The 14,137-nt window shown below is 36.5% G+C and overlaps 1 protein-coding gene across 3 annotated transcripts in view; it reads right to left on the bottom strand.

Annotated features, from left to right (window-relative positions):
- LSM14A (LSM14A mRNA processing body assembly factor) overlaps positions 1-14,137 on the bottom strand; it is a 74,382-nt gene that overhangs the window by 28,006 nt on the left and 32,239 nt on the right. For 2 of the 3 annotated variants that reach the window (XM_004450277.4, XM_071209208.1), the window contains exons 4-8: positions 9,663-9,785; positions 4,161-4,337; positions 3,811-3,876; positions 1,608-1,787; positions 1,305-1,476 (exon numbers count right to left, since the gene is read on the bottom strand). In XM_004450277.4, the coding sequence (XP_004450334.1) occupies positions 1,305-1,476; positions 1,608-1,787; positions 3,811-3,876; positions 4,161-4,337; positions 9,663-9,785 (718 nt within the window). The remainder of the gene's footprint in view (positions 1-1,304; positions 1,477-1,607; positions 1,788-3,810; positions 3,877-4,160; positions 4,338-9,662; positions 9,786-14,137) is intronic. The other variant, XM_004450279.4, reaches the window with a different exon arrangement.

Below are 14,137 nucleotides of genomic sequence, written 5' to 3'. Positions count from 1 at the left end.
TACTGTTACTATTCAAAACACGGAAAATAACTACTGTTGGAGAGGATGTAGAGAAATAAAAACACTCATTGTTGGTGGGAATGTAAAATGGTGCAGCTGGTGTGGAAAACAGTTTGGCAATTTCTCAAAAATTTAAAAATAGAATCACCATATGACCTTGCAACCCCACCTCTAGGTATATCCCCTGTAAAACCGAAACCCGGTACTTGAATGGGTATTTGCACACTAATGTTCACAGTGACATTATTCACAACTGTCAAAAGATGGATGCAACCCAAGTGTTCATCAACAGAGCGGTGTATTAACAAAATGTGGTATACATACACAATGGAATGTTATTCAGCTGTGAAAAGGAAGGGAAGCAGATGTGGCTCAAGTGATTGGGTTCTGCCTACCACATGGTGTGTGTGTGTGGCGGTGGCCCCTGGTTTGTTTCCTGGTGCCTCCTATAGAAGTCAGTGAGCTGGCGCGCAGGCAGGCTGACACAACAAGATGATGCAACAAGAGACACAAGAAGAAAAATACGAGAGACACAACAAAGTAGGGAATGGAGGTAGCTTAAGCAATTAGGTGCCTCCCTCCCACATGAGAGGTCCCAGGTTCAGTTCCCATTGCCTCCTAAAGAAACAGAGAAGATGAACAGACACAGCAAGTAAAAACAACAAGGGGGTAGGGAGAGATAAAATAAATCTTTAAAAAAACAGAAAAGGAATGAAGCTCTGATACATGGAACAATATGGACAAACCACCCTGAAGGCATCATGTTGAATGAAATAAGCAAGACCCAAAAAGACAAATATTGTTATGTCAGTTGAGTCAGAAACTACAATATACTAGGGACTTTGGTGGGGGTAGGGAATAGGGAATTAATGTAAACAGTAGTATGAAGTTTGTGGTTGGGTTGATGGGAAAGTTTTGGTAATGGATGGTGGCGATGGCTGCACAACACTGTGAATGTTGTCAATACCACTGAACTGTATATTTGAAAGTGGTCAAAATGGGAAATTTTAGGTTGTATGCATGCTACCAGAATAAAAATTTTAAAAACCCTCAGAATTGTAAAACACAGTGAATACTAACATAAATAATGAATTATAGTTAATAGTATAATATATAAATCATCAATTTTAAGAAAAACCAAACTAATACAAAGTGCTAATAGTGGGAAAATATGGGTATCTAAAAGGATAATAAGGAACTTAGTACTTTCTGAGTGTTTGCTTCCCATGTACAAGGTCCTGGGTTTAATCCTTGGTACCTCCTTTTAAAAAAAAAGATCATAAGAGTAGTTTAAAAGATTATACCTATTATCATCACAAGAAATATTATCAAAGAAGGATTTCGTTTTGTCATAATAGCAATTAGGTCCAAGTGGGTCTTCTTCATCAGCATTTCCTTCACTATTTTGGGTATCAACTCCTGAGTCTCCTTTATCTTCACCATTTACAGGCTTTTCCTGTTTCTCAAGTTTATCTTCTAATGAAAAACAAGCATACATCATGAAAGTCAAGACTTGTACTAAATAAAATTAAGTACACAATTTGAAAAATATCCATAATTCACAAGTCAAAAAAGATTATTTTCTTAGGAGAAAACCTAAAACTTACCTTTTAATTTAAGTTTATTATGAAATTCTCTATCAATTTCCTCCTTATTAAATTGTGCATTTGCACTTTCAAAGTCAAAGTCTTTCTCAAATTTCATTGGACCATCTCGCCGAATACCAAATCTTCCTCTGCCACCTCGATGACCCCCACGTCCTCTCCTTGGAGCAGGAGCTCCTGGAACTATGATAATAAAGAATATGTACAAAGGACACTTAATACATAATAGCTGGTTTAGGACAGAAGTTACTATTGTGGTCTTTATATTAAACGGTCAAACATAAAGATGGTGAAAAATCTCTACACATTATTATATTTGTATTTTTTGGATAATAAATAAGAAAGAAATTAAGTTTTACTAGTAGTTAACATATAGACTGAGCTAGAACACTTAAAATTTATAAACATTTATACATGTAGGGTCTACTCATAAATGTGTTACTGACAGTGCACAAACAAGTTTGGAAACTTCTGCATTAATTTGCTCTTTGAGGGCAAAGGCTTTGTTCTCCTTAGTACAATATTCCTAATACCTAAGTACGTACAAAGTTCCTGACACAGAGTGGGTTCTCAAAATTTAGGAAGGTTTTATGGAACGAATCACAGAAACCAAAATTCATAGTAAGAAAAAAAAAAAAGAACACTAATTAGCACAAATTGCAAGGAAAGAGGTGATATTTTCATATCACAGATAAAAAAACAGAAGAACCAGGTCTCACTGATTCCAAACAATTTATTATTCCACCTTTACTGTCATCCCCTAAAATAGCTCCATAATATTCAAGTCTTCCTGTCCCTATCTCTCCCTTTACAATATAACACAATAACAGGATTTAAGTCAATTGTATGAACTTTGATAAAGCAATACCAATGTAGCATAATTTATGGTGAAAACCTGAGAACCCAAATATCCAAAAGAAGAGGAATAGCTAAGAAGTGAAAAACCAGAAGAGAAGAATGGAAAAAGATTTGATGTAAGTAAATTGAAAAAAGCAGAGCACAAAAAAGTATGAATTCAATGAGCTTAATTATGTGAAATGTTTAATATACACTGACAAAGATTAGACATGACTACAGATTTGTGTTTGCTGAGGTTTGGCAAACTGCCTGAGTTTGAGGAAACAAACCACAAAAACCCATTGTAGCAACAAATCCAGATGTTTTCTATGGCATACAGCACATATAAAATTATATAAAAACTCACTAGAGAATTACATCTAGCTTCCTAAATTAAATGAATGATCACTTTCTAATGATAGCCTAAGTTCAAGGCGATTACATAATACCTTTCTTTTTTTAAATTTGAAAGCGTTTTTATAATTTATTCTCCAGTAATAAACTGAAAATATTACTGAAATGGATAATTGTGAGTAAATCAAAGATAAAAAAAGCATAAAACCTTATTAAACCAGTAATCATGAAAGAAAATTAGAGTTGCTTTAGGATCAAATAATTTTAGTGAGAAAGCATTTCAAATTTTAAGGTAACGGTAATTCCATTCTTAAAAGCATATAAGATAATGAAAAATATCAAGTAATTTTATAATGCTAAGATGAAAATGATAACCCCAAAATTGTAAAAGACAATACAAAAGTAGGAGCCATAAAGCAATGTAAGTAGAAATGCATAAATCCTACTAGCAGGTAAAATTCAAGAATATATTAAAAGACAATTGTCTACCATCAAGTAGGACATATTCCAGGAATGCAATGATGATTTTTCTTTCTTTTTTCCCCCCTTTTTTCTTTATTGCAATGACGATTTTTATGAAGTTTTTTAGTTTGAAATAATTATGGACACAAGAAGTTGAAAAAATAAGAGTAGACCCATGTAAACATCACCTAGCTTCCCTTCCAACAGTGACATCTTATATAACTTCTGTACATTATCAAAAACAGGAAATTGACATTGGGACAATATAATTAACTGAAGACCTTTCCTCAGATTTCACCAGTTTTTGCATAAAATCATTATATTTTGTATGTCTGTATCTAGTTCTATAACATGCCATCATGTATGGATTTCCATAACCATCATCATAATCTAGATAAAGAATTGCTTTGCCACCACAAAGGGACTCCCTTGTGCAACTCCTTTATAGACATCAATTACTTTCATTTTTAAAAAAATAATAATTAGGTACTACTCATTTAAAATGTTCTCCCCACTAAGAAGCACATATAGTTTTCAGACCCAAATAACTTACCTACTTGTCTCTTGCTATCATTTCTGAGTTGCTCATTTTCTGGCCTTGAGACTTTGTGTGCTTCAGCTATAGTAGAGTGCAAAGTAACAAATCAACTTAGGACACATAATCAAAAATTTCTCTAACGTTAGAAATGGGGAAAGCCCCCAAAAACAAAACCTGTGCAATGCCCACAAAAATCTATACCCCACCACCACCACTCTGAATCATATGTGAAAGACTGAACATTCTGTCAAGTACATTTTAAACTTTCTAGGACCATTCACGAAGTAAATCCTTTTAAATGAAAATAAGGTGAATGGAAAATGTTGATCAGTCAATGAAGGAATAGTAAATAGCTAAAATTCTACCTCGCCTGTGCTCTTGATTCTCTATTGCTTTTTGGCTGGTAGATGGCACAGGCCTGGTTGATACAGGGCTCCTTCTCCCAACAGGTGCTGGAGCAGGTAAGTGGGCCGAGGCGGTCTGTACTGCTTGTTCCATGGTTGGGCTTTTTCTCAAAGGGTCTAACTGAGGGCTTGAACGACCTAAAATGTAACCAAAAGATAAGATACTATCCTATCCTTTGGGGATTTCAAAATAACCTAGACCCTAAAAGAAAAATATGCCACAGTTTTATTTCTCCCAGTTTAAATCCTTAGCCCAGATTGGAATTAATCTATTTACTAGACCAGAGTTTACAACTGGTTATCCCTAGTGGGCTGGTCAATAGATTAAGAAATACCAAAAACAAAAAATGACAAAAAAAAAACTACCAGTATTTCTACCTAGTGGAATAAGATTTAAGTTTTCAAAACCTGCTGCATACATATGCTAACCTAAAAGTATGCAACATTATTTCCTGACACAAGATTGCCTATTATAAAAAATCATACTGTAGAAAGGCCAAACATAGGTATTCTCCAATCACAAGATTATGTTCACCCTAGTCAATTTTTTTCAGCAGCTTTAACTTTTTTTAGTATTTTCTGAAGATGTGACCAAAGTGATAACTTTATATCTACAGGCATTATCTACATTCAATTTCTATTATAAGGAAGTAGAAGACCAGAAAGTTAGACAGGTGTCTTTATTACCACAGGGAATTGCGTAAACAGCAATACTAAAAGACCAGCAACAAATAACTGCTTCAGATGATTACACAATAGCCATAACCATCCTTGTCATTTGAAAGATTTCTTGGCAAGTTTTGCTTAAAATGGGCTGTGTACTTCACAAAACCTCAATTCTTTCTTTTACGAGTATAGAGATGGTCATAGCACACACAGAAGAATGTGACATCAGGTGCTACCACTATGCTTTTTGCCCCTATAATATCTGATGTAAAAATTTGTTCAGAGTACTCTCATATTCCATGATATTGCACCAAAATATAATGTTTTGCTTAAAAATTATGCTCATTTTATGTGAAAATACTCAGGAATACGCTGCACATGTTACTACCAGCCTGTGCACTTTTTTTGCACAGGTTCCAAACACTGGGGAGACGGAGAATGCTGAACATAATGTTTATTACGTACCCAGATACTTCAGGGACAGTAATGACCAAAGTAATATTTATATAAACTGTGCAATTCAAATGCATATCACTATTTCTAGCCCAATGCCTGAGCCTACATTGCCATTAACAGAAATACTGCAATTTTTCCATTTATTATAAGAAATTATGGTGGTTTACATAAATTTTTTATATAACTTTTGGTCTAAGAGAAAACATTTTGGAATCATTTACTTGTAAAACAAGCACTTTTTTTTAAAGCCTACTGCTAAAACTGATTTTACAATACTACAGTAAATGATCTTACTTCATCGTGGTTTTTCTTCAAGAAAAGATCTTATGATTCACAAGTACTACAAAACCACAAGTGATGGGGCAATCCTGTAAATAATCACTCATTTGTTGTGTAAAAGCCAATTTATAAAACAAACAAGCAAAACAATGTACTCTTGGTATAAATAGGGAGATATAGATGATACAGGGCATATCAGGAAAAAACCCAGAGGTTATTTTAACATAATAGAAAGACATCTCTATGAGCTATTTTCCCATCCTTAATGATAATTAAAACAAAATTATAGGTGGTTTAATTTTGTGAAATTCAGGAATTTTACTTGGTGAAATTTAAAATGAAGATCTCCAGATCATCTCCACCAAACTTTATATAAATATATCTTTCTTCTAATATGTACTTAAAAAAACAACATTCTAACATATTTAAAATACATTCTAATGTTTAGTACAAGGGAAAAAAATCAAGTTATTTCCCCCCCGATCAACCGTTGTCTGTTCCAACATAATTCATTGTAATAGCCAGCCTTTCTCCACTGATTAATACCCAGTATATAAGCCCTACATTATTACTTTTAGTTTTCAAATATGTCTAGTTACATACTTATATGTTTATTTTTTATTTTATTTTTAGGAGGCATTGGGAATTGAACCGGGACCTGGTACATGGGGAAGGCACTTAACTACTGAGCTCTACCCGCTCCACATACTTACATGTTTATTTTTAAGATAAATTTAATCTGTTTAAAGTTCTCTCACTATTCCATTTGGATTGACTGAAAATGCAGCAAATATGATGAATATAAGAAATAGTCTTCCAAATACTGAATCTTTGTATCTAGGAACAAAATATAATTCTCCCATTATATGTGACTTCTTTTATGTCCCTTGGTTGCATTTTTCAGGAGAAGTTGGCCATATTTCTTATTATGTATTTTATACATAATTTCTATCTCCCATGGACATCTTCTTTTACCCCTGTTACATAATCAATGGGTTAAGTTACAGGACAACAATTGATTTTTTTTTAAAAGATTTTACTTTTTTCTCTCCCCTTCTCCAACCCTAATACCCCGACTCTGGTTGTCTGCTGTGTCCATTCTCTGTGTGTCCATGCTCTATGTGTTCTTCTGAGTCTGCTTGTATTATCAGGCAGCACTGGGAAACTGCGTCTCTTTTTTGTTGCGTCATCTTGCTGTGTCAGGTCTCCGAGTGTGTGGCACTACTCCTGGGCAGGCTGCGCTTTTTTTTAAAAAAAGATTTATTTTTCATTTATTTCTCTTCTTCCACCCCCCCCCCCAATTGTTTGCTCTCTGTGTCCATTTGCTGTGTGTTCTTCTGTGACCGCTTCTATCCTTATCAGTGGCACCAGGAACCTGTGTTTCTTTCTCTTGTGTCATCTTGTTGTGTGTGCAGCGCCATTCTTGGGCAGGCTGCACTTTCTTTAGCGCTGGGTGGCTCTCCTTACAGGGAGCACTCGTTGTGCGTGGGCTCCCCTACGTGGGGGACACTCCTGCACGGCAGAGCACTCCTGCACATCAGCACTGTGCATGGGCCAGCTCCACATGGGTCAAGGAGGCCCAGGGTTTGAACCGCGGACCTCCCATGTGGTAGGCAGACGCCCTATCCATTGGGCCAAGTCCGCTTCCCCAGGCTGTGCTTTTCTCGTGCAGGGTAGCTCTCCTTGTGGGGTGGACTTCTTGAGTGTGGGGCTCCCCTATGTGGGGATGCCCTCGCGTGGCATGGTACTCCTTGCGCAAGGCAGAACTGCACGTGGGCCAGCTCGCCACACGGGTCAGGGGGCCCTAGGTATCAAACCCTGGACTCTCCATATAGTAGGTGGATGCTCTATCGGTTAAGCCACGTCTGCTTCCCATGATTTCTGCATATTTACTTTACACCTGAACTCTATCTAATTAAGCCCTTTATTAGTTCTTCTAGATTTTTCAGCTAATTCTCAATTTCATGTAGAAACTCATAGATAGCAATGGTAAATAATGCTAATTCCAATATTTATATCTCTTCTTTTCCAGGAGTTTCTGATTTGGCTAAAAATTCTAGAACAATGCCAAGTGGCTGTGATAGCAGGCATCCTTGTTTATGATTGAAAAAGAATTCTTCTAGTATTTGAATATTAAAGTTCATTTGTGGTTACTGATTAAGATAGCTAAACATTTACTGAGCATGTTCATTGCACTAATTTTTTTAAATACCATAGTGGTAAGGGTACTGAGCGTATTTAAAATATTAATCCTCACCATCAGCCTGATAGTTTCTTTTTTTTTTTATTTTTTATTTAATTCCCCCCCTCCCCCGGTTGTCTGTTCTCTGTGTCTATTTGCGGTGTCTTGTTTCTTTGTCCGCTTCTGTTGTCGTCAGCGGCACCGGAAGTGTGGGCGGTGCCATTCCTGGGCAGGTTGCACTTTCTTTCATGCTGGGGGGCTCTCCTTACTGGGCGCACTCCTTGCGTGTGGGGCTCCCCTACGCGGGGGACACCCCTGCATGGCAGGGCACTCCTTGCGCGCCATCAGCACTGCGCATGGGCCAGCTCCACACGGGTCAAGGAAGCCCAGGGTTTGAACCGCGGACCTTTCATGTGTAGACAGACACCCTAACCACTGGGCCAAGTCCGTTTCCCAATAGTTTCTGGTGTAAGTCCCATTTTATAGTTTAGGAATCTGATACTTAGAGAGATCACGTATTTTCTTGAAATAAAAGAAAAATTCTTAAAAAAAAAAAAACTGTAACAAACCAACACACATACACACAAATACACATTTATATGTACTTAAAAAAAAAGTCTGTAACAATATACGATGAAATGGAGAAAAGTTATTTCTGGTACCAAAATTATGTAAACTTTTTTTTAATGCTTAGTGTATTTCTAATTCATCTACAAGAAATCTTTAGGATGCTGAAAAAATAATAATATGAATAACAGTAACAGCAACTATTTCAAAATATCTGAGATATTTAAGATTATTTGTGTCACTGGCTTAATCTTTATTCTCAACAGATTTAATTTATTATTTTTAAAAAAATTTATTTATCCCCCCATTGCTTGTGTATTCTTCTGTGTCTGCTTGTATTCTCATCAGGTGGCACTGGGGACACCTGTCTCCTTTTGTTGCTTCATTTTGCTGTGTCCACTCTCTGTGTGTGTGGCACCACTCTTGGGCGGGCTGCAGTTTCACGTGGGGCAGCTCTCCTTGTGCAGGGGTAACTCCTTATGCAGGGGGCACCCTTACACGGGGGCATCCCTGTGTGGGCTGGCACTCCTTGCACGCAGCAGCACTGCATGTGGGCCAGCTCACCACATGAGCCAGGAGGCCCTGGGTATTGAACCCTTGGACCTCCTATATGGCAGTACTAACCTGGGAGCGGATGTTGCTCAAGTGGTTGAATGCCTGCTTCCCACCTATGAGGTCCCAGGTTCAGTCCCTGGTACCTCCTAAAAACAAACAAAAATAATACAAAGCAATCCGCTAGTGGAGAAATAGAACTTTAAACAGAAATGAAGCAGGATCTCTTAGTAAGGTCATTAAAATGCAGACACCCAGGCTCCAGGATTCTGATTAGGTAGATCCCAAATAGGACCTGCATTTTTAAGAAGCACCCCAGATGATCCTTTCGTGGGTGTTCCACAGTGAAAATCACTATTTTATGTACTGTGAGGGCACAAGAAAGCAGGCAACAGAAAAATGAATACTGTAGTTTGTTTTTTACAGCTGATAACTTCCAATTCATCAGGGATAGTTCAATGGGACTGACTTGATATATTCAAGTGACTATACAATTTATATAATTACTCTGCAAAAAAAAAAGTTAAATTTGAGAATGCTCATCATTTCAGTTTCGTGATCTATACATTGTAAAAAGTCTTAAATTGTAGAAGCCATTCAACAATGCATTTGTTTCAGTAGTGCAACTGGAAGAAATATTTAAAAAGAACCAAAGAGAAATTATACATATAATATACAAACTGTAAAGACTCTTACACTTAGAGAAAGAAAAAACCATTCTAAAAGTTTAGAAGGGGTATATTTGAAGGAAAAAAGTTTACCTTGAGATAACTGTGTTTTCAGAGCTCTTGAATCCTGTGTAAAGGCAGAGCCAACAGCACTACTTTGGGATAAGGTACCGCTGTTTGATGTTTCTGTTCCAAATGATGTCAAGGAGCTTCCAGCTTTGAGATTTTTTTTAATGAAAAAAATTAAAAAGAAAAATAAAATTTTAAACTTTTCACTTCAGTTATATAAAGTAATATAACATTTTAGCAATAATGATTGTTTTACCACCCTCCTGTAACACTTGTAAAAATAATCCTGAAAATTATGTCATATTATAATTAAAATACATCAAACAATAGTTTGGGAAATCTTTGGCAAAATAGAGGGAAAAGGCATTCTTAGATGGAAATAATAAGTTTTCTAATACACATAGTACTGTGCTAGGCAGTTATGCAGATGTGATGGCAAGGACCCACATTAGACAGATAAGTAGCATAAATGATACATTCTGTACCAAGGCTCAAATTCAATTATTTTAATACCAGGTATCTGCAGATATGTTTACAAGAAGCTTTTCCAGCATTTCCAAGGCAACAGACAATGGACTCCAGCTTCAATGCCTACCCCCTCAGGATACTACTGTGGGGCTGTAGTCTGCTTAAATTAATAACATAATGCTCTGGTAATCTGTTATATGAGGTTATGTCAATCCTCTCCTCTACATTTTGAGAATATTTAGGAATCATCTATTTTCATATACTACACTATCTTCATAGTTACTTAATATGTAAATTAATGTACATTTTCACTAGCAGGAACTACTGCAATACTTCCTACCCTCCAACCTCTAAATTCAACCTAAAGATGGTAGCCAGAAAACTTTTTTTTTAGGAGGTACTGGAGGTTGAACTTGGGACTTCGTACATATGAAGCATGTGTTCAACCACTGAGCTCCATTGTTCTACCAGAATACTCCTTTATAAATTACAAATATAATCACATTAATACAATGCTTAGAACCCTTTGATGGCTTCCTACTATTCTCAAGTTGAAAGGACTTTATAAGGCCCTTCTTATCTGCCCATTTTTTCTCTTAACACTTTCCTTATTTTCACCAATTTGGCCTCCAACAGAAGGTTACCTGTGTGCCCTTAAAATATCTGAAAATTTTGATCACATCACTCATACACTTCTCATCTCCAGGCTAGGCAACTCCAGTTCCTTCAAGCACCATTTATTTCATGGGTCTTTAAGACTCCATTTCAAAAATTTTAACTGTTCCTAATTAAACAAATTCTATTTGTTCATACTAATATCTACATATAAATTTAAATCTTTCTTAATTTTTCTTTAATAATTCTGAAATTATTAAATATAAAATAAGCCTTAAAAGAAATGAATTCTTAAATACTTAAAAATTCTTAAAAATATTGGACCTTCCAAATTGATAAGCATGGATTACATCTTCATTTATTTAGATCCTCTGTAATTTCTCTTAGCAATGTTTTGTGGTTTTCATTGTAGGCTAGAGTTCTCTTAACCTTGGTACTACTGACAATTTTGGCTGGATAATTCTGTTGTAGGGGTTGCCTTCTATATTATATGATATTAAGTAACATCCCTGGCCTCAACTCAGATGTCAGTAGCGACAAACAAAAGTGTCTCCAGGCATCTAAACAGGAATGTCAAATGTTCTCTGAAAGGTGAACTTATTCTTTACCATTGAAAAACACTGCTATAAAGGTTTTTAAATATTTCATTAAGTTAATTTCTGGGTATTTGATGCTTTTATTGATGCTACAGTTAGTAGTATTGTTTTACATTTCATTTCCCAGTTATGTGATCTAGATCAAGTGTCAATAAATAAATTTCACCTGTAACTGGCCAAATAGAAAAGACTTTAAGCTCTGCAGGCCATGTGATTTCTGTTGTAACAATTCAATTGTCTTGGTAGTGTGAACGCAACCATAAACAACATGTAAAGGAATAGTTGTGGTTTTGTTCCAAAAAAACCAGGCAGATGGCTGGATCTGGCCTATAACCAGTCTGCCAATCCTGTTCTACCTTTGTCCTAGAGTATAAAATACATATTAATCTTTAAGAGCTATATAGTGAGTCTACTCTTTCTTTCCTGATGGTATTTTTTTGTTTGCTTGTTTTCTTTTTCCTTTAATCAGTTGTGCTAGGGGCTTATCAATTTTATGAAACTATTTTCAAGATCAACTTTTAGCTGTTTTGTTATGTTTTTTCCCCCATTAAACTTTGTTTTAATGGGATTCAAAATTGTGTAACAGATTTTTGGTCAAGTTGTTTGCATTTAAAAAGCACTGATTTTAGAAACTAGTAACTTAAAATGGTCACATAAAAACAAATGGGAGAGAAGTGGATGTGGCTCAAAGGATTGGGCTCCTGTCTACCACATGGCAGGTCCAGGTTCAATTCCCAGAGCCTCCTGGTGAAGGTAAGCTGGTCTATGAAGGAGTGCTGGCCAGCTTGACAAGCTGGCCGAAGCAGAGAGCTGGCACAGCAAGATGACGCAACAAAAAGAGACAGAGGAGAGACAATAATAAGAGATGCAGCAGACCAGGGAGTTGAGGTGACACAAGAGATGGAGCATCTCTCTCCCGCTCCGTAAGACCCCAGGATTGGTTCCTGGGGCCACCTAACGAGAACACAAGCAGACACAGAAGAATGCACAGCAAATGACACAGAGAGCAGATAATGGGAGGAAGGAGGGGAGAAATAAATAAATCTTCAACAACAACAACAAAACAAACGGGGGGGAGGAGATGTGGCTCAAGTGGCTGGGTGCCTGTTTCCCACATGGGAGGTTCTGGGTTTGGTTCCCAGTGCCTCCTTAAAAAAAACAACAAAAAAACAAACAACAGGCAAAACAAAAGAAAAAACCAACTTGCGAGAGCCAATGTGGTTCAGTGGTTGAGTGCTGGCATCCCGCATATGAGATCCAAGGTTCAATCCCTGGACTGGATACCTCAAAAAGAGTGTGTTGTTTACATTGTGATTACGCTTAAAAAAAAAAAAAAAAAGATGATATATTTTGGATGTATTGTATGGTATGTGAATATATCTCAATAAAACTTCTTAAACACACACCAAAAAAAACAAAAAAAAAAAAAATGGGGCAATTAGACAAAGGGAAAAAAAGGCATGTAAATAGGAAGAGGAAGTAAAATGCTCACTATTTGTAGATGACATGATCCTATATTAAGAAACTCTAAAAAAACAAAAGAAAACTCTGAAATGTCTATGACAAAGCTACTGAACTAATAAATGAGTTCAGCAAAGTGGGAGGATACAAGACGAACACGCAAAAATCAGTAATGGTTCTTTACATTAGTACTGAACAATCCAAGGAGGAAATCAGGAAAAAATTTCCATTTACAATAGCAACAAAAAGGATCAAATACCTCACAATCAATTTAACTGAAGAATCACAAGACCCATAGTCAGAAAACTACAAAACAAAGCTAAAAGAAATCAGGGAGAACCTAAACAAATGGAAAGACATTCTGTGTTCATGGACTGAAGACTAAATATTGTAAAGATGTCAATCCTACTGAAACTGACTTATAGATTCTAATACAATACCAATCAAAATTCCAACAGCCTACTTTATAGAAATAGAAAAGGCAATTACTAAATTTATTTGGGAGAGAAAGTGCACCTAAATAGCCAAAAGCATTCTAAAAAAGAAGAGCAACATGGGAGGACTTTCACTGCCTGACCCTGAAGCATACTACAAAGCTACAGCGGTCAAAATAGCATGGTTTTGGCATATAGATATATTATCAGTGGAATAGAGTTGACAGTCCAGAAATAAACCCTCACCTCTTTGGCCAACTGGTGTTTTTATGTTTACTTTTTGTCTTTTCTTCTCATTTTCTCCTCTAGGATTCACTGGGATTCGATTCTGGGTACCTCCGATGTGGAGAGGTTCCCTGTTACTTGTGACACCTCAGTTCCTGGTTTCTGTTGTATCTAGTCTTAACTCTCCCCTTCGTCTCTCTTCTGTTGCGTCATCACCTTGCTGCATGGCTTGTGGGCAATGGCTTGAACCTGGTCCTCCCATACGGTAGATGGAAGCCCAATCACTTGAGCAACATCCGCTTCCCCAACTGGTGTTTGACAAACCTACCAAGTCCATGTTAACAGGACAAAACTGTCTCTTCAACAAATGGTGCTGGTAGAACTGGATATCCATAATCAAAAGAATGAAAGAGGACCCCTAGCATATTCCCTATACAAGGATCAACTCAAAATGGACCAAACACCTAAATATAAAGTCCAAGACCATAAAACTACTAGAAGAAAATGTAGGGAAAAATCTTCAAGATATTCTGGTAGTTGGTGGTTTCCTGGACCTTACATCCAAAGCAAGGGCAACAAAAGAAAAAATAGATAAATGGTACCTCCTCAAAATTAAACATTTTGCACCTTCTAGGACTGTGTCAAAAGGGTGAAAAGGCAATGGGAGAAAATATTTGCAAATCGCCTATCTGATAAGGGT

This window comes from Dasypus novemcinctus, chromosome 18 (genome assembly GCF_030445035.2).
Source record: "Dasypus novemcinctus isolate mDasNov1 chromosome 18, mDasNov1.1.hap2, whole genome shotgun sequence".
Lineage (NCBI taxonomy): Eukaryota > Metazoa > Chordata > Mammalia > Cingulata > Dasypodidae > Dasypus > Dasypus novemcinctus.
The sequence above is the reverse complement of the archived record's forward strand: the minus strand, read 5'-3'. Positions and strand labels throughout refer to the sequence as shown.